Source organism: Eretmochelys imbricata, chromosome 28, assembly GCF_965152235.1.
Source record: "Eretmochelys imbricata isolate rEreImb1 chromosome 28, rEreImb1.hap1, whole genome shotgun sequence".
NCBI lineage: Eukaryota > Metazoa > Chordata > Testudines > Cheloniidae > Eretmochelys > Eretmochelys imbricata.
In genome coordinates this window covers 4,250,522-4,274,608 of record NC_135599.1, presented here as the reverse complement: position 1 = coordinate 4,274,608, position 24,087 = coordinate 4,250,522, and the positions used below count along the sequence as shown (strand labels likewise).

At 50.2% G+C, this 24,087-nt stretch overlaps 1 protein-coding gene and 1 non-coding gene across 2 annotated transcripts in view; both read left to right on the top strand.

The window, feature by feature from the left end:
• Positions 1-24,087, top strand: part of LOC144258246 (uncharacterized) — a 640,730-nt gene that overhangs the window by 292,318 nt on the left and 324,325 nt on the right. The window contains 1 exon segment of the mRNA XM_077806661.1: positions 16,647-17,958. Within this exon segment, the coding sequence (XP_077662787.1) occupies positions 16,647-17,958 (1,312 nt within the window).
• On the top strand, positions 193-265 carry TRNAV-CAC (transfer RNA valine (anticodon CAC)). The gene has a single exon. It is a non-coding gene; the product is annotated as a tRNA-Val (tRNA).

The following is a 24,087-nucleotide window of genomic DNA, read 5'->3' as shown; positions in this document are numbered from 1 at the left end:
GGACCCCCCACCAATGCTGCCATTAGCTGTGGGTGGGTTGCTCAGGGGCAGGGAGAATTGATTTCTTTGCTGCTGAGAAAACTGCCAGGACAGGTCTGTGGGCACCAGAGCTCCCCGCTTCTTCCAGCACACGCCAGGCTCTGTCACTCCTGGAGGAGGGTCCTATAAGCATTGAGCCTAAAGCTCTTCCAAGCCTTCTTAGCGCAGCGGGCAGCACGTCAGTCTCACAATCTGAAAGTCCTGAGTTCAAGCCTCAGAGAGGGCAACTCTTCTTGCTCCCTGCTTCAGATTTTCTAACGGAAATCGTGGAAAAGGGACTAGAGCTGAGTGGTTTCTAGACACCTCCCCATCCATCTAACACACACCCAGAGACTTTTCTAAGGTACGTCTACAGTACGAAATTAGTTCAAAATTATTCGATTCGAAATTTCGGGAGCTATTTTAGACATTCAGGCTTCGGTGTCCCCACTAAAGCGCGTGAATTCGGCAGAGTGCGTCCACAGTACCGAGGCTAGCATCGAACGTCGGAGCAGGTGCACCGTGGGTCGCTATCCCACAGTTCCCGCAGTTCCCGCCGCCCACTGGAATTCTGGGTTACGCTCCCAGTGCACGATGGGGCAAAAACATTCTTGCGGGTGTTTCTGGTGCGTGTCATCAGGAAGCTCTGGCGGACAATCGTTTCACACCTTTTTGGCATGCAGACGCCGTACTGCTTTCAGCAGACGGTGCACCGCTTGCTCTCCTGCAACTATGAATCCGCCTCTCATTTCCTCTCCCCTTCTGATGTAATCTCTACTATCTACTCTTTCTCTTCCTCATCGAACTCTTCTGCCTCCAACTCTGCTCTCCCGCTGGTGCCACGCTTCCGAGCTTCTCCATGTTGTCTGTCCTGGGCTCCCGCCTCCGTGAAAGCCACAGAAGACAACCATTTCCCGCCTTTGTTCGGCTACCACGAACCAAACAGCACCTCTTCTCCTGCCACAGTTTTGACCGTTGTAAATACCTCGCGCATTATCCAGCAGTATGTGCAGTCCCTGCAAAACGGGTCGAGGAAACGACAACGGTGCGATTACTATACTGATGAGGACATGGACAAAGATGGCACGGCGTGTGGCAATTGGGAGATCATTGTGGTGCTGGGGCAGGTTCATGCCGTGGCACGCTGATTCTGGCCCAGGAAACAAGCACAGACTGCTGGGGCCTCATCGCGTTGCAGGTGTGGGATGATTCCCAGTGGCTGAGAAACTTTTGTAAGCGTAAGGGCCACTTTCATGGAGCTTTGCAACTTTCTGTCCCCTGCCCTGAAGAGCAAAGACACCAAAATGAGAGCCACCCTCACAGTTGGGAAGGGAGTGGCCATAGCCCTGCGGAAGCTTGCAACGCCCGACAGCTACCGGTCAGTTGGGAATCAGTTTGGAGTGGGCAAATCTACTGTGGGGGCTGCTGTGATCCAAGTAGCCAACACAATCATTGACCAGCTGCTATCAAGGGTCGTGCCTTTGGGAAATGTGCGGACCATTGTGGATGGCTTTAATGCGCTGGGTTTCCCAGACTGCGGCGGGGCGATAGACATAACGCATATCCGTCTCTTGGCCCCGGAACAGCGGGGCGGCCACTACATAAACCGCAAGGGGTACTCTTCCATGGTGCTGCAAGCCCTGGTGGATCACAAGGGACGTGGCGAAAGGGATGCACAAACAATCCAGTTGGGCCATTGCCCACAAGCTCACCCCATGCAGCTTGGACTCCTGATGACTGTGATGCTGAGGTTCCTTAGACCCCTGTTCATATTTCAGACCCCTGTTCATATTTCAGCTGCTGTTCCAGCTGAAGCCTGGGTTCGGAAACCCTCACCCCTCGTGGGGTCTCAGAGGTTGGGCTCAAGCCCATTTGTCTCACCTGTCATTTTATAGCCCTGCAGCCCCAGCCCCAGAAGCCCGAGTCAGCTGCCCCGGGCTCTGAGACAGCTGCCCTGGGTGTTTTAATGACTGTGCAGACATAACGTTAGGATACGTCTACAGTGCAATGAATCACCCACGGCTGGCCGGTGTCACATTAATCAGGATCATGCGGCTTGGGCTGTAAAGTTGCAGTGTACAAATACAAAGAAACAAGAGCAAAAACCGGTTGCCTTTATAGCTAGATAGCTATAAATGCATGGCAAATAGCAACAAGAATCAGCGTAGAGCTGGATCTAAAAAAATGAAAGATTAATCTTTGCTCTACAAATAAGATAAAAAAGGACCTCGAATTCCTTCATAATTTGATGGTTCTTGGAACTTCCAGACATATTGGCTAGAATTTTCGAGACACAGATTGTCAGAAAAACGTAACACGCTGAGTGCTCCACCTGAAACAACAGCAAATACTGTTGCCTAGATAGATAGATACATTGCAAAGAGCAACAAGAATCAATGTAGAGCTGAATCTGCAAAACAGAAAGATTAATCTTGCAATACAAATAATAATGTATTAATTATTGTTAATTATTTATTATTATTTTATTTTTTTATGTCACAAAGGACCATGAATTCCTTCATACTTTTATCATCCTCAGGATGTTACTGTGAATTCAGAGACATGATTGTTTTCTGGAGCAGCCGTTGCAGTTTCAAAAGGAAATTCAGGCAGAAAATGAAGGAGGGAGGGTTGTGATGGGGTGCATGAAAGGAGAAGAGGCTTGTTCCTCTTGAGTTTTCTTTCTGTTGCTCTCATGATCCTGATGGAGGAAGCGGAAGCTTAATTTGAGTTTCTCCCCACTCCCCTCCTTCTGTCGGCAGTGTGTGTCTTCACCAGGAGTGCTTCCACCGAATGAAGAGGGGCAGTGTTGGGGGGGGCTGAGAAACGGGGCTCTTCACTCTGCGCAGCTGCCCACTGGGAGCCCAGCTGCCCCCTGGGCTCTTGACTCCCCACCTCCTCCCTGGAGTGGGAGCGGCCACCTGGGCTTCTTACCTGCCTGCTCCCAGCCAGGAGTGGGGGCGGGGGCCAAGTGCTCAGGCTTCTCGGCTCCCTGCGCTGGGAGCCGGGAGCTTTCGTGCAGCAGCCCCGAGAGGAGCCAGGCAGGTGCAGCCCCGCTGGGATCAGGGAGCGGAGGGCAGCCATGAAGGGACCAGCCGGAAGCCATGACATTGGCAAGACAGCCAGCAGCCCCTGTGAGTCAGGCAGTGTCTACACAGACACTGTGTTGTCCTAACGACCCCAACGCAATCCCCGTGCCTCTTGAGGAGCTGGAGTTACTATGTGGGTGTAGCAGGGCACTTACATAGATGGGACAAGGCTGTAGTGTGCACCGTGAGGTAATGAGGACAACCTAAAATGCTGTCGGCGGGCCTAACTGTGTAGTGTAGCCCAGGTTTTAATCTCCTGCTGATGGGATATATGCTGGGTGCCTTGTTTCCTTTGCTTAGGAGTGCTTGTTCTCACACCTATCTCCTCGCTTTCCATTCCAGTTCAGGGAAGGAGAGAATAACCAAGTCTTCAGGTATGAAAAGGCAAAACATTTCTTCATGACCCTTCGCAGTCAATGAAACCTGTGGTGGGAAACGTGCCCTTGATTTTATTGCATTTTGGTTTCTTGTCTTGTTGGTTGCTCCCGAGGAGCTGGCAGGGAAATGTCCATGGAGAAGTGGAGTGGATGTGAGGTTTCTTGCTTAGGAGATTTGCCTGCGTTTTGGCCTCATTGTGAGAAGGGCAAATTGGATGAGACATTGCAGCTTTTCTGATGCCTGTCTGAGTTTGGAAAGTAAGTTCTTTGTTGTCCTGTTCTTCAAAGGAAACTGAGGGAGCGGATATACACTGGCAGCTGAGAAAGCCTTAGAAGGGGAAATCCAAATCTGGGCACAATTGGTTTCTGTCGTAGATTGTAGTGTAGTGTGGTGGTTATCATGTTTGCTTGACACACAAAATATCCCTGGTTTAAAACTAGGCAGAACCAGTGCCTTTTCCCCCGACTGATCACTTTTGGTCTTCCTCCATTCCAAGCCCTTTGCTGAAATACACCAATATTTCCCACACTTTTTTTTATTTTTCTTTCCTTTTACAATATTTTAGAGTTGTAATTTAATGGCCACACAATTTTGCTCATGAATTAAAGTTTAACACAACATTTGACAGCCTTTTCCCATGCCCTCTTTTCTGTCACTTACAGGAGTTTACTTATGGGACTATTCACTGATTTATTGCATCGTGCATTTCAAAGGAAAGGTCAGAATCATTTATCTTGGATTCACTTTGCATACTTCTTTCTACTTCTTTCTCTCACATAGATGGGGAATTCTGTGTTGGAGCAATTTAGCTTACCACTCTCTCTAGCAGGGCTAGGGGTGAGGCAGATTAATAATTGGCTGTTCTTTATTTTGGTGCTTGCTAATTGGCCATTTGGAATTTTCATACAGGATGGCATTACAGCCGAAAGATAATCTCAACATGTGGAGAAGAAACGGTTATACGGGCTAATAAATAATTTCTTGGTGTCACACCAAAAGTGATGCATTCCAGTGTGAAAGAAGAACTAATTCATGGCTTATGAGCATTTGCCACGTAGTTGTAGCCATGCAGGTCCCAGAAAAGCTTGTCTTTGTCCTCAACAGAAGCTGGCCCAGTGAAAGATATTATCTCACCCACCTGCGCGTTTGCTCGCCACACGACTGTTAGCCGACGGCCAAGGATGTTTGGTGAGGTGCCAGCTATGCCCGTTTATACCATCCGTGACTTTAACCGCTAGGACGCACTGTCCCTTCGCGGCGGGCAGCCCGGGCTAGGCTGACAGATGCCCCAAGGTCCTAACCACCCGTGACTTTAACTGCTAGAGCTCAGAGCTCCTTCGCAGCGGGCAGTCAATACTGACTGACAGGTGCCCCAATGGCAGCACTAAGAGCCTCTCCACACCCGTGACTTTAACTGCTAGAGCTCAGAGCTCCTTCGCAGCGGGCAGCCAGGATTGACTGACAGGTGCCCCAAGAGTTTGCCCCGTGGAGGCGGCACAACTCAACGCTAGGCTCTTAGTACTCTCAGCTCATGGCCAGGATTTAGAGCCAAAACGGCTGAGGTTCTTTCATTGTGTTGGCTGCTTTCCAGTAAACCATAGAAAACAAGTCAGGCTTATGCACAAATGGGTACCAAAATTTATTAAGCTAGATTCTAATCATGTGGTTACAAAATTGCAAGTGCCTACTTATTTAAATGTAGAGATGTTCCACACACAAACAAGTTACAAAACTGAAGCCACAATCCCAAAGAAAGAAAACAAAGTATAGAGCTCTATTTCTAAATATGTGTACACTGAAGATAGGAGATCAGGTGTGGGTGCTTCTTACCCTCCTTGCATCTCTCGATTCCAGCGGTGCCAAGCCAGGATCGGTCACTCAATTCCGCAGAAAGATGAATAAGGGACAAGGCTTAGGGACCCTCTTAGCTGCAGAAGCCTTGGGAGGCTGTCACTTATCTGACCAGCAGATAGATAGTGAAAAGCACTCCAAAATCATGGTGCTGTAGGTCCCCTACTATACCTCTGTACTCCTTTATTCTCTTTCTCCTTTCTTATGCCAAATTGAGGCTGGTCTGTCTGGGTGACGCCAGCTTTCGCAAGAGTAGTTTACACTTGCAAGGGAGAGAAACAATAATTAGCGACTACTGGACATTTCTTTTATCAGGGTAAATATTTTCCCACCTAGGATGTTGGTGTGTGTGCATCACGCTATTTAGTAGGGGCTAAGAGCCATGTCTGTCAAAGGGCCTCTGCCTGCTGTGAGCTTAATCCTTGTATCTGTTCCCAGACGCACATTGTAGCAGCACACCTGTGCTTTTCACAGCTTCAAAGGCCGTGCTGGAATCTATGTTAAGTGCCCAGTTCCGGCTTCCTCCTGTGTTTCCAGCAATGCTGGTCTGAGGGCGTGGGGGGGGGGGCGCTGGCTGTCTGGCTACAGACCCCCACCTGCCCTCCAGCAGGATCTGCCAGGCCATTTGCCTGGGACCCCCTCCTCCGGCCAGCAGGACCCGCTGACGCTTTACAGGAGAACCCCTCACTCTGCGCCAGGGACCGCCCCACCACAGCGCTGTGCACTGGGCATGGCAATGGTCCCAGGAGCCAGCTGGGCAATCCCAGACAGAGCCCCTGGCACAGCACCAGGCAGCGTCTAATCCCCTGCCCCACCTGCCAAGAGACCCCCAGCCCCACTGGTCTGCAGCCAACAGGCCCCCGGCGATAACCACCTCCAGGACCCATAGCCTTAGGGCTGGGCACATCAGAACTACCCCCCGAAACCCCAAACCCTCCAGAAACCACCAACCTGACTAGGGATCCCCGTGCCCAGCCACCCAGAGGCCTCCCCCTACCACAATGCCCCTTCAGCTCCCGCTGCAATCTCCCCACACAGACATGCACCCCCCCAGCAACAGTGTTCCCTCACAGTGTCTGACAAGTGGACAGAAAGTTATCACCACCCCCTGCTGGCCAGTCACACAGGCAGAGGGAGCACGGGGGGACGCCTCTTTAACAGGAGAAGGGAAGCCATGGAGGGCCAAAATAACTAAGACATTTCCATACTCTGTCACGAGCAAATAATGGCCACCGTGGATCCACCCCAGAGTTGGCTACAGCTTTGCACTGCGGGAAGCCCCCCTTCATGGAGACCCTTTGTCATGGGGTTTGGGATATTTCTGGACCATGCTGCACTCAGAGGGACCTCCTCATCCCGTGCCAGATGGAGAAAAGAAAAGGGTCCAGCCAACTCTCCTGTTACCAACTGGGAACCACCCATCCCCCAAACAGGGGGAGGCCCCTGGCTTTGATGGGTATTGAATATATGGCTAGTCTCTTTTATCAGCAAACATTTTTAACAGAGAGAAAGGAGGGAACAAATGATTCTCAAAGGAGAGGGAAAGATGATCATTGTTGCAGGGGAGTTAATTTCCCAACCAGGATGGAGAAGGCTCAGGGCGACAGGTTCCCCCCAAGGAAGGACAAGTTGCTAGGATTTAGAGACATGGGGAACAGCCCCAAACTCGAGAGGATTTTTAATTGACATTTGATAATGACATCGTAAGAGGGAAACCTGACATTTGAGATCAGTGTTCAGAAATGAAAGAGAAAGGGTGGAAATCTGAGGGATTTTGGATCCATTTATGCAAATTATAGAGAGGAAAGTGGAAAATGAGAGGGATTTTATAGCAGTTGTTGATAGGAGGTTGTCACGGAGTCCCTGGGCGATGCTCTGGAACTGCTCCCCATGAAGCCGGGCAGGACTCTGGGGCAGTCGCCTTTCTGGGAGCAGCCTGTCTGCAGGACACACAGCTCACACAGCTTCCACCTTCCTGGGTCTGACCTCGGACCATTCAGCCTCCTCTGCCCCTCCGTGCACTTCCCACAGCGAGTCCGCTCAGGCAGGGCTCCTGGGGAAGCCAGAGGGTCCTGCAACCCAACTCCGCAGTCAGACGTGACTCTCAGCCAGCCAGTAAAATAGAAGGTTTATTAGATGACAGGAACATGGTCTAAAACGGAACTTGCAGGTGCAGAGAACAGGACCCCTCAGCTGGGGCCATTTTGGGGGGGGGGGCAGTGAGCCAGACAACCACGTCTGCCCTTCACTCCATGTTCCAGCCAGCTCCAAACTGAAACTCCCTCCAGCCCCTCCTCCTCTGGGCTTTGTTCCTTTCCGGGGCCAGGAGGTCACCTGATTCCTTTGTTCTCCAACCCTTTAGCTCTCACCTTGCGGGGGGAAGGGCCCAGGCCATCAGTGGCCAGGAAACAGGGTGTTGGCCATTCTCTGTGTCCAGACTCCTGCACACACATGCCCTCTAGGGCTATGCAATGATCATACACCCTTATCCCACCCCCTAGATACTTAAGAACTTCATAGGGGAAACTGAGGCACCCCCACACTATTCAGAGGAAACGTTAAGAACAGTCCCACTTCGTCACAGAGGTAAAAGCTGAGTGTATTTCCCACCACTATTTGGTCAATGAATAGAGCGAAAATGGGCAACGTTGGCAAACGTTTTAGATCCATATTCAGGAATCTGAGGAAAGGTGTGAATCTGAGATTTTCGTCGTAATTTATAATTACAGAGACAGGGAAAGCTCTCAGGGGCATATTCAATTAGAAGTAGACAACTAGAGTAAAAGTGGGGCAAACTTTTTAATCAATCTTTGAGACGTACAGAGAAAACGTGTCACAAACTACGCAACTGAGAACATGGGATAAACGCCAAGACCGGGGGGGATTTTATGTGGCTATTAAAGAACTAGCTGGAAAAGGGGGACCGTTTGTCATATAAAATTCAGCCTGTCCAATACATAAACAGAGAGTGATGGTCCCCCCACCCCCGACCCGCCCCCGTTCACCTGGGCAGCAGGGAGCCCTGAGGGGCTGACTGGAGGGGGCGGGGGGGGGAGCTGGAGGGCTCCGTGGGGGAGGGGAGGGGGCGGTAGTGGGGGATGGGCAGGGGGGGGCAGGTGGGGGCTGGGGCAACGGTGCTGCAGTTGGGGGGCAGCAAGTGGGACTCGGAAGCCGGGATCGGGGGCAGCCCCATGGGGGACACGTCCCCTCCCTTCCCTGCCCCGGCAGAGACCCAGCGTCTCCTCCCACCCCCACGCCGGGGCAGCCAGGTTGGGGGACGGCTCCGGGCTCCAACTTCCCACCGACACCGGGAGAAATCGCTGCGGATAAAACGGGGGGAGGGAAATCCCGCCCCCCCTACGGGAGGGGAGTTTCAATGGACATGTGAGGAGGAGGGAGAGACGGGGGGGGGGATCAGGGGAGACGAGAGAGAGGATCAAAGGGGGGGTGGCGGGGAGTTTACAACCACGTGGGAGCTACCGAGAGGGAAAAGGGGAAAACTGGGGGGCATTTGTGCCCATGGGGAGGGGGAAGGGGATCCAATTAACTCCCCCGTCGCCCCCCACTTCCCCGCCGGGAATTTCCTGGCTGCACAGAGACAGTTCAACCCCCACCCCCCGCAACTCCGGCTTCTCCCCCCAACACCCCCAAGGGACCCCGCCCGCCGCGCCCCAGTCTCTGCCCCCCCCCCAATCCCAGCCGTGTCGGGGGCAGAGAGTCACTTTCCTGCCCCCCCACCAGCGCTCCACCCCCCGCGGGGTCTCCCACTCACCGGGTCGGGGGCGGGCAGAGCCAGGGGCTGGTCCCAGCTGGAGAAAGCCCCTGCTGCCCAGGTGAACAGGGGCCGTGGGGGGACCATCACTTTCTGTTTATGTATTGGACAGGGCTGGATTTTATATGACAAACGGTCCCCCTCTTCCAGCTAGTCCTTTAATAGCTACATAAAATCCCCCCCCGGACTTGGCGTTTATCCCATGTTCTCAGTTGCGTAGTTTGTGACACGTTTTCTCTGTACGTCTCAAAGATTCCTAAAAAATACCCTCAACGTTTGCCCCACTTTTACTCTAGTTGTCTCCTTCTAATTGAATATGCCCCTGAGAGCTTTCCCTGTCTCTGTAATTATAAATTACGACGAAAATCTCAGATTTACACCTTTCCTCAGATTCCTGAATATGGATCTAAAATGTTTGCCAACGTTGCCCATTTCCGCTCTATTCATTGACCAAATAGTGGTGGGAAATACACTCAGCTTTTACCTCCTATCAACAACTGCTATAAAATCCCTCTCATTTTCCACTTTCCTCTCTATAATTTGCATAAATGGATCCAAAATCTCTCAGATTTCCACCCTTTCTCTTTCATTTCTGAACACTGATCTCAAATCTCAGGTTTCCCTCTTACGATGTCATTATCAAATGTCAATTAAAAATCCTCTTGGGTTTGGGGCTGTTCCCCATGTCTGTAAATCCCAGCAACTTGTCCTTCCTTGGGGGGAACCTGTCGCCCTGAGTCCTTCTCCATCGTGGTTGGGAAATTAACCCCCCTGCAACAATGAACATCTTTCCCTCTCCTTTGAGAATCATTTGTTCCCTCCTTTCTCTCTGTTAAAAATGTTTGCTGATCAAAGAGACTAGCCATATATTCAATACCCATCAAAGCCAGGGGCCTCCCCCTGTTTGGGGGATGGGTGGTTCCCAGTTGGTAACAGGAGAGTTGGCTGGACCCTTTTCTTTTCTCCAGCTGGCACGGGATGAGGAGGTCCCTGTGAGTGCAGTGTGGTCCAGAAATATCCCAAACCCCATGACAAAGAGTCTCCGTGAGGGGGGGCTTCCCGCAGTGCAAAGATGTAGCCAACTCTGGGGTGGATCCACGGTGGCCATTATTTGCTAGTGACAGAGTATGGAAATGTCTTACTTATTTTGGCCCTCCATGGCTTTCCTTCTCCTCTTAAAGAGGCGTCCCCCCAGACTCCCTCTGCCTGTGTGACTGGCCAGCAGGGGGTGGTGATAACTTTCTGTCCACTTACCAGACACTGTGAGAGAACATTGTTGCTGGCGGGGGGGGGGCAGGTGTCTTTGTGGGGAGATTGCAGCTGGAGCTGAAGGGGCATTGTGGTAGGGGGAGGCCTCTGGGTGGCTGGGCAGTGGGGGCCCTAGTCAGGTTGGTGGTTTCTGGAGGGTTTGGGGTTTCGGGGGGTAGTTCTGATGTGCCCAGCCCTCAGCCTATGGGTCCTGGAGGTGGGTATTGCTGGGGGCCTGTTGGCTGCAGACCAGTGGTGGTGGGGGTCTCTTGGGCAGGTGGGGCAGGGGATTAGATGCTGCCTGGTGCTGTGCCAGGGGCTCTGTCTGGGATTGCCCAGCTGGCTCCTGGGACCATTGCCATGCCCAGTGCACAGAGCTGTGGTGGGGCAGTCCCTGGCGCAGAGTGAGGGGTCCTCCTGTAAAGCGTCAGGGGGTCCTGCTGGGAGGTGGAGGGGGTCCCAGGCAAATGGGCTGACAGATCCTGGTGGAGGGCAGGTGGGGGTCCTAGGCAGGCAATGGAGAAATCTCAGCCCGGCAGTGAAGGACTATAAAATGACTCTACACAAACAGCCCCCCACCCCATTTCTCCTGCCATTTGCAGGAGCAAATCCAGCCATGGGGGAGCAAACAACCCAGGAATGAGAGTTTCCTAGCAGACAGGCATGGAGAGGGCACAGGGAAAAGGAGATAGAGAGACTGACAGGGTCCGTGGGATAAAAGAGTTTTGAAAGAGATTTCCAGCTCTCTCATCTGCCCAGACAGATGTATTACTGCACTGTGGGGAGAATCACTTTCCAGTGGACAAGGCGAGGATGAGAGAGAGGAAAACCCAGTTCCTGACTCCATGTCCCTCCTGCTGGGCTGTGGCTGCCGTGGGGTCAGTGTCAGAGGGAATCCTCGAAAGGGACTCCTTTGGTTCTGCTTTTTTCTAGGATTGCGTTCAGAGACTTTGTTTTGGGATGCGGGAGGGAGAAAGGAGGTTCAAAGTGTGTCTGTGGGCTTAGCCTGGCAGGAGGGGCCAGGTCTCTGCTGTAATCCAGAGATTGAGCATTTTCTCAGCACGGCAGAATCTCGGATCTCGCTCTGCAAGGAAAGAGCCTGGGGGAAGCGTGATGTGAAATGAACTAATGCCCGTTCCTAAACTTCCACAACAGCCCTTCTTGCCCAGCCAGGTTGCAGAACGACACTCACGTTTCTTTCCGGTTCATCCCGTCCTCCCATGGGACAAGGGAGTGACATGGCTGCAGAGGAGCCAGCTCAGGTAGGGATTATTGAGGGGGTTCTGATCTGTTCCTGCAGGAGGGAGAGGGACAGCAAATACACAGGAGAGGGGAAGGTTTGCACCATCTGGTTTGGAGGTTGGAGCGGGGCAGGAAATGCACAGGGTGGAGAAAGGGAGGAGGCCAGGGGGTGGCAGACCTGCTGGGAGTTGTTTAATAAGTGGCCTAGATTCTAGGAAGAGACCCATGAGGTTCGGAGGTGGAAATGCTCCAATCTGGTGAACAGAAAATAACCTACCTAGATGGGGCTGGGAAAAAGGACCAGACTCGTAGTGCTGGAGCCTGACCCAACTAACCAGCGGGTGCCTTGAAATACGAAGGGGGAAGCCACCAGTCAGGCTTAGGGGAGATTCCCCTGCTTCATATCCAGCTCTAGGAGTGGCTAAGTCATTATGCAAGGTAACCTGTTTCCCCTTGTTTTTTCCTGCTCCCCCACCCCCCCGACGTTCTTGTTAAACCCTGGGTTTGTGCTGGAAATGGGCCACCTTCATTATCATACACATTGTAAGGAGAGTGATGACTTTAGATAAGCTATTACCAGCAGGAGAGTGGGGTGGGAGGAGGTATTTTTTTCATGATTTGTGTGTATATAAAAAGCTCTTCTACACTTTCCACAGTTTGCATCCGATGAAGTGAGCTGTAGCTCAAGAAAGCTTATGCTCAAATAAATTGGATAGTCTCTAAGGTGCCACAAGTCCTCCTTTTCTTTTCACAAGGAGGAGGGTGTTGGGCTTCCTACAAGAGATCTCTCCCTAGACCCTGCTCGGGGCAGCATCTCCGGTATCAGTCTGTGTCTAGTAGGTGTGTGATGGATCTGCTGGGAGAGAGGAGGGGTGTCTCTTCGCCCCCTCTCCCTGGTGTTTCCTGGGTGCTCTGAGTGGGGTGGGGGTGGGACTCTGTTGGCTGCGGTCCACCCAGAGTTTCCATTTGATTGGCTCCTCTCCCCCACAAATAGTGGGGCTGTGAGTGGGGCAGCAGGTCCTGAGTGTGGGGCTCTTGCTCTTTCAGGGGCCGGTGACCTTCGAGGAGGTGGCTGTGTATTTCACCAGGGAAGAGTGGGCTCTGCTGGACCCCGCTCAGAGAGCCCTGTACAGAGACGTCATGCAGGAGACCTATGAGAATGTGACCTCGCTGGGTAAGGGTTCCTGTCCCCTCGGTTCTTGGAAGGGGAACGGAAGAGATGAGGTTCACGCCACCCCCACAATGCCACCTCTGCTCTGTCCTGTTCCAGCATCACCCCAGCATGCCAGTGACACACACACGACCAGAGACCCTCCCCGCTGCTGAACGCTGTGGGAAGAGAGCACAGGAGCAGAATCGCACAGTGTGAAATATCTCCTGTTTGCACAAGTAAAACGGGGGGTTAGGTCCAGCATAACAAACAGAAGCTTCCTACCCTTGGCCTTCTCTCAAACCCTGAGCCTTCTCCACCCAGACCAGAATGTGCTTGGGGTGTAAGAAGCAGGCTGCTGGGGTCAGAGCGGCTGGTCCAGGGTTACTGATCACACAGACCTTGAATGGTGGCTGGGGGAATCCAGACAAGGGAACTCCAGCAGCAGAGCATTGAAACTCAGCCAGGATTACAGATGACACAACTCCTCACTGCTCCGGATTGCCCCGTGCATGGGACAATGGCCTCGGTTGCTGGTGAAAATCCTTGAGACCTGGAGAGTTGCTCCCCCGATCCCCATGTGCAATAGCCACAATCTACGTTCTCTGCGGACTTGGTTTTTTGAGTCCCTCATTCCTGAAGTCACATGACCCCGATTCTTATTCTTATTTTTCACATTGTGCTTTTCTAGACTATTTAGAGTCTGTTGTTTCTAAATGATAGTTTCTAATTTCCCAGTGTTCTCCACACCCAGGGATTTTCCTACTCTCTCCCATTGCACTGGACTCATTAGATTCCCTAGTATTTCAGAATGGCCACACTGGTACAGACCAAAGGTCCATCTAGCCCAGTGTCCTGTCTTCCGACAGTGACCAGCACCAAGTGTCCCAGAGGGAATGAATAGAACAGGGAATCATGAAGTGATTCATCTCCTGTCACCCATTCACAGCTTATGACAAACAGAAGTTAGGGACACCATCCCTGCCCATCCTGGCTAATAACCATTCACGGACCTGTCCTCAGTAGATTTCTCATGGTGTTTTTTTTTTTTTTTTTTGTCACCCTATTATAATCTTGGCCTTCACAACGTCCTCTGGCAAGGAGTTCCCCAGGTTGACTGTGCATTGTGTGAAGAAATACTTCCTTTTGTTTCTTATAAACCTGCTGCCTATTAATTTGATTGGGTGATTCCTAGTCCTTGTGTTCTGAGAAGGAGTAAATGACACGTCCTTATTTCCTTTCTCCACGGCAGTTTTGATTTTATAGACCTCTCTCCTATCCCCCCTTTGTCTCTTTTCCAAGCTGAATAGTCCCGGTCTTTTTAATCTTTCCCCGTACAGAAGAGTTTCATACCTGTAATCATTTGGGTTGCCCTTTTCTGAACCTTTTCCAATTCCAATATATCTTTTTTTGAGATGGGGCAACCACATCTGCAGGCAGTATTCGAGATGTGGGTGTACCATGGGTTTATATAGAGGCGATATGATATTTTCTGTCTTCTTATCTATCCATTTCAGAATGATTCCCAACATTCTCTTTGCTTTTTGACTGCCGTGGCACACTGAGTTGATGTTTTCAGAGAAGTGTGCCCAGTGACTCCAAGATCCCTCTGTTGAGTGGAAACAGCTCATTTAGAGCCCATCATTTTATATGTGTAGTTGGGATTATGTTTTCCAATGGGCTGCAATATGGTGCTATCCTGACACCTAGTACTGCTAAGATCCTGCATTCAGTGATATCCCTGCCCTTCCTGTTCCCGTTCTCATAAAACAAGAAGAGCATCCAAATGCGTGTTTCCCTTCATTCCCTCAGCGGTCCTCATGGGAATCCCTGATGGGTTCCAAAGTGTATTAAAACCTTTCTTAAAGGGTTACCTCTTGGTGGTTATCAGGTCCTGTGAGTTTGTAGCCCAGAAAGACCCCCCTCAGTCAGCTCAAACTCAGCTGTTTATCCCCCAAAAGTCTGTCGTCTTCAGTCTCCTGAATGAGGGGAAATCCGTCACTACCCCTTTCTGCGTTGGGTAAAGCTTCAAAAGGTGGAGCTCTGCATAACCAGCCTTGAGATCTGGCATTCATCGCCCTGTAGAGATACCAGCTTGCACAGGAAACCCATCCCGCAGCCCTTCCTGGTGACATATGGCACATCTCGGCATCATAGTCTATGAAGAATTCATGCTTTCAAGTGCTGGCTTAGATATACAGATAACAGTCATAATTAGGGCAAGAGTTTGCAGGCAATGAAAAGAGATTAATTGAGAAACGTGAGCAATATCTAATCCTTTAAAGCCTGAAAGTGCCTTGCGGGGAGGGAACAGGAGCCGGCTGTGTGGGGACGGTGGGGCTCAGATACTGGGCATTGAGAGCCTAGGGCCAGCTGAGCGCTGGAGAGACGGGGCATGAACCAGCTGTGTACAGGGCAGATGAGCAGGGGAGAGGTGCTGTGGACACGGCCGCGAGCAGCTGTGAGTGCCGTCCTCTCTGCAGCATGATGAGAGAGCCTGGCGTCCCACTGCTGATCCCAGACTTGTATGAGGAGGGAAGAAATTGGCATCAAGTCTCAACCGCAGCCAGCCTGTGCCCTGGGGAGGAGACGGGTGTCTCCAGGGAGAAATCTGGGGGATTGTGACCCTGCATGCCCCACCCACCCTCTGATCAGCAATTCCGGATATTAACGGTGATTCCACAAACAAAAAGTAATTTTGGGAAAAAATGCAGTCCTAGCGACAATTTCCGGAAAACACTGGCCCTGGTTGTAACATTAAATCCTATAGTCTCAAGATATAGGCCTGTGTTGATCAGATCTGCCACTCTGCCTTCACGGAGTTCACTCTGCTGGTGGGTTCTACCCCTTCCCCCATTCTGTGTCTGCCTTGTCTATTTAGATTGAAACTTCTTCAGGGCACGGGCCATCAACTCTTCTCTGTTTGTACTGTGCCTAGCAAAATGAGGACCCACTGTTAGTTGGCCCTTAGGCACTAAGGTAATGAATATGATTGATAATAATCATCTCCTGGCCCTTTGAGCCAAGGAAGCCGGCCTTGGGATGTTACTACTTCAAAGTGAGCTGGGCTTAAAAGCATGGAATATTCTTTGTGACAAGTATCCCACAAATTCCACTGACCTCCCTTGTTTTCTTTGCCTTGAGCAGGGTTTCCAGTTTCCAGAACTGATGTGATCTCGCAGCTGGAACGAGGGGAGGAGTCGTGCGTCCCAGACCTTTATGGCTCTAAGAAAAAAGTGCTCCCGAGAGCTGCCTGCATAGGTGAGGCATTGGTTAAACCAACCCCCAAACTGTCGGTGAATACAGGAAACATTTGGGATGCCCTGCAAAGACCTTGTGAGCTCTCCAAGTTCAGGCTTGTTCCCTGCAGATGTGGAATCATTAGGCAGAGGTCACTCATGGTTTCCCACCTATCCTGACTGACAACTGGCAGCAGGTCCCTCCCCAATCTCGCTGTCCCCTGAGATTTCGTCTGAGATACGGACCCAGAACTGATCCCTTCCTTTCTCTCCTCTGGGGAAGGTTGAAGGGAAAATCAGCTCCTGATAGGTTTGATCTGTCCTGTACACATTTTGGTTCCTTCATCCCTTTTTCCATTCTTCTCTCTGAGATTTCCTTTCTCTCTGGCACAGGCAGAGACTTACGTCTGGATTCTCTCGGTCTCCCGTCAGGTGTTGGGATGGTGAGTGAAAACGAGGAGGAACCCCAGCAGGAAGATGCTGAGCGAGTAGAAGCCCATGGGATGTTGTCAGGAAGGTCCAAAGGGAATGATTCTGGGAGCTGTGCATGCCCAGAAAAAACAAAAGCCTGTGAGAGTCAGCAGAGGCCAGAGGAAAACTTCGGTAGCCAGTCAGACCTTATTACACGTGAGAGAAAGAACTTGGAAGGAACATGCTACACATGCCTCGAGTGTGGGAAAAGCTTCAAAGGGAGCTCGGACCTTCTCACACATCAGAGAATCCACACGGGTGAGAAACCTTACGCATGCTGTGTGTGTGGGAAATGCTTCAAGCGGAGCTCACATCTCATTGCACATAAGAGAATCCACATTGATGAGAAACCTTATGGCTGCCCTGAGTGTGGGAAACACTTCAAGCAGAGCTCACACCTTATTACACATCGGAAAATCCACACGGGTGAGAAACCTTACGGATGCCCTGAGTGTGGGAAACACTTCAAGCAGAGCTCACACCTTATTAGACATCGAAAAGTCCACACGGGTGAGAAACCTTATGGATGCCGTGAGTGTGGCAAACACTTCAATCAAAGCTCAGCCCTTATCACACATCAGCGAATCCACACAGGAGAGAGACCCTACAGATGCTCTGAGTGCGGGAAAAGCTTCAGTCAGAGCTCTACCCTAATCACACATCAGAGAACGCACACAGGAGAGACCCCCTACATGTGCTCTGAGTGCGGGAAAAGCTTTAATCGGAGCTCTGTACTGACCACACATAGAAGAATCCACACAGGTGAGAAGCCTTATGGATGCTCTGAGTGTGGGAAACGCTTCAATCGGAGCTCATACTTTATCATACATTGGCGAATCCATACGGGTGAGAAACCTTATGGATGCCGTGAGTGTGGCAAACACTTCAATCAAAGCTCAGCCCTTATCACACATCAGCGAATCCACACAGGAGAGAGGCCCTACACGTGCTCTGAGTGCGGGAAAAGCTTCAATCAGAGCTCTACCCTAATCACACATCAGAGAACGCACACAGGAGAGACCCCCTACATGTGCTCTGAGTGCGGGAAAAGCTTTAATCGGAGCTCTGTACTGACCACACATAGAAGAATCCACACAGGTGAGAAGCCTTATGGATGCTCTGAGTGTGGGAAACGCTTCAATCGGAGCTCATACTTTATCATACATTGGCGAATCCATACGGGTGAGAAACCTTATGGATGCCGTGAGTGTGGCAAACACTTCAATCAAAGCTCAGCCCTTATCACACATCAGCGAATCCACACAGGAGAGAGGCCCTACACGTGCTCTGAGTGCGGGAAAAGCTTCAATCAGAGCTCTACCCTAATCACACATCAGAGAACGCACACAGGAGAGACCCCCTACATGTGCTCTGAGTGCGGGAAAAGCTTTAATCGGAGCTCTGTACTGACCACACATAGAAGAATCCACACAGGTGAGAAGCCTTATGGATGCTCTGAGTGTGGGAAACGTTTCAATTGGAGCTCAACCCTTATTAGACATCAGAAAATCCACATGGGAGTGATCTGTAACAAATGCCTTGACTAGGGCTGACCAAATTCTTTTAAATCACATTTGCTAATTCCCACTTAGTGATCTGTGCCCCATCTTCACCGTGGTTACTCAGCTCCCCCAGATGAGTTGCCTGCTCCTGCCTTTTGCAGCTCACCCTTCTTTGGGGTCAGTCCTGTGATGTTTTCTATCAACTCCTTTCCTTTTGGGTCAAAGGAGCATGTGTCCCTCCAGCCAGGAATGTTCATCAGCTCCAGGTGGGGGAGAGAGGTTTGTTCCCAATAAGCTACACTGAGGCAAAAACTACCCGTGCCTTACATCCACTAGGACTGTACATGGCGTTGGCTGCTCAAGTTAGTGATCTTGGTGTTAAAAGACAATTACAGTTGTGCAGATGCAGCCGAGGTGCAGTGGTTGGCATTAGCTTTCCCCTTGACCTGACCTAAACTCCATCACATGTCCTAGTCTAAACAAAGCCTGAGCATCACAGTTATACTGTTCCCCCATTTAAAAACAATTGTTAGTCATCAAGTTCCCCCACCAGGATCATATTGTTTCATTCCCAGTTGTCACAGTTCATCAGAGCGCTGTTGCTTCAGGTTTTCCTGAAGGCAGATATTTTTACTCCCGTTTTCCTCCCTTAAAATATATTGAAGTATAACAAAGAGCAGGAATAGGGAAGGGATAGGGAAAAATGTCTTTTCCCCTCTGTAACAAGAGAAGAACATAGGGTAAATCAGAGGGATTCTCCATCACCATCTCTATCCCCCTGTTCTTCAATTGGTAAGGTCAATATTTCCCGAAGGGGCTGGGAAGAGGATTCTCTAGTAAATGATTTGGAACTAACTAAAAGACCCATTCATTTGCCTCCCAAAGCAGTTGTGGCCCATGCCCTGCAGGAGGTTGCTCCTGAAGATCTTCCCTTCCTAATCAGGTGCATGTTGCGTCTTATTTGGGAAATGCAATCCCTTCCTAGGTAGAGATGGGAAAAATGGAAGTGACATTTCTGTTCAGCTCCCTCCTGGGAGATGCTGTGAATGTGTAGGAAATGACATCCATGAGGAATGTGATAGAGCTGCAGAAAGACACCCATTTTGAGTAGATACCTGACATTTGATGTCTTAGAGGGATTCTAAGCCGCACCTGAATGTAGTCCCTTATTTAAATCTGTGCCACCAGATTAAAGAAACAAAAGGGCATATTTGGGGGAGTTATACCTCAGTATCGCTACTGGTATGTTGTGTGGTTGGTGAAGAATTCTACGCCAGAGCCGTGTAAAATTGCTACAACTAAGGTCAAAGATTTGACAAGAACTCAGGTAGAAATGAGAGGTTTTAGTGGTTGATTTTCACCCCAGAGATGGACGCTATGGTGACCTGTGGCCAAGGTAAACTGTTTTTGGAATTGCTCACACTTCTAAGGGATGCCATGATGAAACTGGGAACAACTGTCTTTTACCATTTGGATCCCAAGTTTCCTGAAGCACAGAGAGAAACAGCTGATTCCTTCAGAGCCATGCCATGCCTATGGGTCCCAAACTGGCTGCCTTGCTGGACAAGAAGCACTTCCGTGTTGGTTAAATGATGGTAGCCAATGAGGGAATGTAACAGATTCCAAGTTCAGACTGCAGGATACATGAATGCTGAGTCCAGAGTCTGTGGTTTGGTCGTGATGCATGATAGAAAGGGGCCATGACAGGGACACACTGCCGTGCGGGGCAAAGTGAAGGAGCTTTGACACACCTACCACAAGGTGCAGGAGGCAAACTGCTGCTCCATATTGGGGGCTAACTAACCCCAGCATCACGGCAAGAATCTACCTAGCAGCTGGAGAAAAAATATGTCTGAGAGTCAAAGACACCCCCACGTGGCCTGTCTCTTCCCCAATCTCAACACCTGGAAGATTGTCTGGAAGACTCAGAATTTGAACTGCAGAGATTGGTCCCAGGCTGAGAGGGAATTCAGTCTGTGTATTAAGAACTCAACATGGCCTGGAGCAACCAGTGAGTGAGAAAAGCTGTTTGATACAATTCTTGCTTAGTATATTCAAATTACAGTTATACTCCAATACTTATACTCAGTTAAAATCTAACTTTCTGTAGTTAATAAACTTGTTTTACTATTTTATACTTACTCCTGAGTTTGTCCAAAGTGCTTGGGAAAGTTGCTCACATGACAAAGGCTGGTGCATGTCCCCTTTATTTTTGATGAAGTGGCGAACTAAAAATGAGCTTACACTTTTCAAGAGAAGGCCGTGAGCCGTGTAAGATGGTACATTTCTGAGGTGCAAGGCTGAGAGCTGGGGAGATATGCTGGTGTCTCTGTATAATTGAGGAGTGGTTTATAGAGCATTCATGCAACTGAGTTGGGTGCTTTGCTGCATGTTGTTGGCCAAATGATCATAGAATCCTAGGAGATCGGGGTTGGAAGGGACCTCAGGAGGTATCTAGTCCAACCCCCTGCCCAGAGGAGGACCAATCCCTAACTAAATCATCCCAGCCAGGGCTTTCTCAAGCCTGATCTTAAAAACTTCTAAGGAAGGAGATTCCACCACCTCCCGAGGTAACCCATTCCAATGTTTCACCACCCTCCTAGTGAAAAAGTTTTTCCTAATATCCAACTTAAATCTCCCCCACTGCAACTTGACCATTACTCCTTGTCCTGTCATCTGCTGTCACTGAGAATAGTCTAGATCCGTCCTCTTTGGATCCACCTTCATTTAGTTCAAAGCAGCTATGATATCCCCCCTCATTCTTCTCTTTTGTAGAGTAAACAATCCCAGTTCCCTCAGCCTCTCCTCATAAGGCATGTGTTCCAGACCCCGAATCATTTCTGTTGCCTTTCGCTGGACTCTCTCCAATTTCTCCACATCCTTCTTGTAGTGTGGGGCCCAAAACTGGACACAGTACTCCAGATGAGGCCTCACCAGTGTCGAATTGAGGGGAAGGATCATTCCCTCGATCTGCTGACAATGCCCCTACTTATACACCCCAAAATGGGACTTATACACCCCAGTCGTCTGGGACTTCCCCCGATCACCATGAGTTTTCAAAGATATTGGACAATGGCTCTGCAATCACATCCGCCAACTCCTTTAGCCCTCTCGGATGCAACGCATCCGGCCCCATGGACTTGTGCTCGTCCAGCTTTTCTAAATAGTCCCGAACCACTTCTTTCTCCACAGAGGGCTGGTCATCTCCTCCCCATGCTGTGCTGCCCAGGGCAGCAGTCTGGGAGCGGAGCTTGTTCGTGAAGACAGGCAAAAAAAGCATTGAGTACATTAGCTTTTTTCACATCCTCTGTCACTAGGGTGCCTCCCTCATTCAGTAAGGGGCCCACACTTTCCTTGGCTTTCTCCTTGTTGCCAACATACCTGAAGAAAGCCTTCTTGTTACTCTTAACATCTCTTGCTAGCTACAACTCCAGGTGTGATTTGGCCTTCCTGATTTCACTCCTGCATGCCCAAGCAATATTTTTATACTCATCCCTGGTCATTTGTCCAATCTTCCACTTCTTGTAAGCTTCTTTTTTGAATTTAAGATCAGCAAGGATTTCCCTGTTAAGCTACAGTAATGTCCCGAGCTCCCCAAGTCCCATTGACAGTTGAGCTCTTCCTGCCCATTGAGCCCAGCAGAGACAGTGGGGGGGGGTGAGTTTGTACCCAAATAACTGACAGAGCCAAGCAAAGAGCAAAGAAATGTTTCCTTCAGTCACTAGGTCTCTGTTTCTGTGGCTCACTCTCTCTCCCCTTCTCTGATAACGAGCAACGCTAAGAGAGGAAGAGGTTCAAACATGTGCTAGGTGGTGGCTAGGGTGGGATGACAAATTGAAAACCATCACAGAGCCCTCTACTGACACTGAGACGATCCAATTCTGACCTTTTACTGACACTTCTCTAATAACTAAAAAAAAAGAACAGGAGGACTTGTGGCGCCTTAGAGGCTAAACGATTTATCTGAGCATAAGCTTTCGTGAGCTATAGAATGCATCCGATGAAGTGAGCTGTAGCTCACGAAAGCTTATGCTCAAAGAAATTGGTTAGTCTCTAAGGTGCCACAAGTCCTCCTTTCCTTTTTGCAGATACAGACTAACACGGCTGCTACTCTGAAACCTGTCGTCATTAATAACGGTTCCCCTGACGTACGTTGCTAAGATTATTTCAATAGCTCCTATACCGATACCTCCTGCCCCTTCTGGCTGGTTCATTGCGCTGTTTGGAACCTGCACCTAAAATTACACCCTCCCTGGGAGCAAGATTCAAAACTGCCCAAGGAAATCCCATTGGGTTTCAAGTGCCACACAAGCAGGGAGGCAAAGGGACAGTACAGGGTCGCAGAGCTTCTCCTTTGTCCCAGGGAGAAGGATCTAGTGGGATAGATTAGGGGGGCTAATAGTCATGACTCCTGGGTTCTATTCCTGGCTGTGGGAGGAAAGGGGTGTCGAGTGGATTAGAGTGTGTGGGGGGGCTAGGAGTCAAAGAAAAAACACCTCCCTTGTGTTCAGCTTCAATGCACATTGAACAAGAACATGGCTTCTCATGTCTTAGGTTCTGATGCCATCGTGTGGCCGTTTCATTTCACTTCTTCTTGTGAAAAGGTTTGGGTGCCTTGCACAGACACGTTATTTCCTGGGGAGAGACGGAGAAGTGGAAGCTGCATGGATTTCATCCTCCGAAAAATAGATTAAAATAATCCCCAGACAGCTCAGGCCCACCCGTCCCCCCTCACTGCTGCCAGTGAAGCTCAGTTCTGGGCCTGGTGTGCAGTAAATGTGGGGGAGACGCTGCCTGCCTGGACTTTTCGGGAGAAAAAGTCAGACACGATGCCATGCCTGGTGCAGGAGATGCAGATGTGTTGCTTGATTGTTTTTCTCATTTTAAATGTACTTGATCATTTTGATGGCAAAAAATCTTTGAAAAAGACCATGAAAAAAAGAAGAAACCATGAAAATACCCAAGGGAGAGAGGGGGTTTCTTAGAGCCGGGGTAGAGATGGAGATTTTCATGAAACGGGGACAGGGCAAAGCAGGGAGCAAAGGGGGAGGTTTTTTGTGCAGTTCCATTTTAACCAGCCTCACATCCTGGAGTCCCTAATGTCCCAGCTTACCCGCAACGTGTGACCTCGAGACTCCTCCCCACTGCAAAAACTGCAGATCCCCCAGCACTCCTTAACCTAGATGGATCCTCTGGCAACCAGATGTCTCTGCAGAACCGCCGTGGTTACTCTCCTGAGTGTCTGTTCAAGGATAGCTACTGACTTCTCCTGAGAATGCAGTTGAGGAATGGCTCTCCCATCTCTAGATGCTTTCCTGTGGGCTCTGAGAAGCAGGATGGGGCGTGTATGATAAAGTCCACGCAACATTCCCCTTTCATCCCAGCCCTGGGACGTCACCAGTTGCCACCTATCCCCTGGCAGCAGTGAGGGATGTTTCCCACTGTCCAGGACACACCAGCCTTGGACCAAAGGCAGCTTGAGGCTTCTCCTCTCTCCCTTCTTGAATCAAGTTCATGTTTTTTCCAAGAGTTAAAGCAGCCCAAACCCCCAGGGTCTGGATTAATGTCACAAGTTTGCTATCTCTCCCTGGAAGACAACTTCTTAATGAGAGGAGTTAAATGAGATGAGTGGAGTTAAATCAGTTCTCAGCCTGAGTCCTTTCCTCTTAATCCTGGGGATATTGTCCCACCATGGGGCCATTTCCTGCCTCTCTTTCACAAAGAAGGACAATTTTCTTTGCGCAGACGCAGGAACATCAAGATCTTTCTCTGTCCCTTGTGGAAAGCAGGATGTCAAATTCCAAGGAACCTTCCTCTTCTGCGATGGAAACAATGGAGAAGCAGGGGGCCCTGGGCACCTCCAGCCGTGGCCGGGAGATGTTCCCTCCCTGCTTTCTTTACGCTGCTTGTTGTTATTTCATGGAGTGTCTGGGATGGGGGAAAAGCTGAGTACACTCCAGGTGGAGGGAAAAAAGGACCCTGAGAATCTCAGGGCCTCAGGGAAAACCCAACCCCTGCTACCGGGATCACAGAGGTGCTGGGGATTTGAGCAGGAAAGGGACTGTGTGAATTGTCCAGGTGGGGAATGAATAACCATTGACAACTAGATCCACCTCATTAACCACCG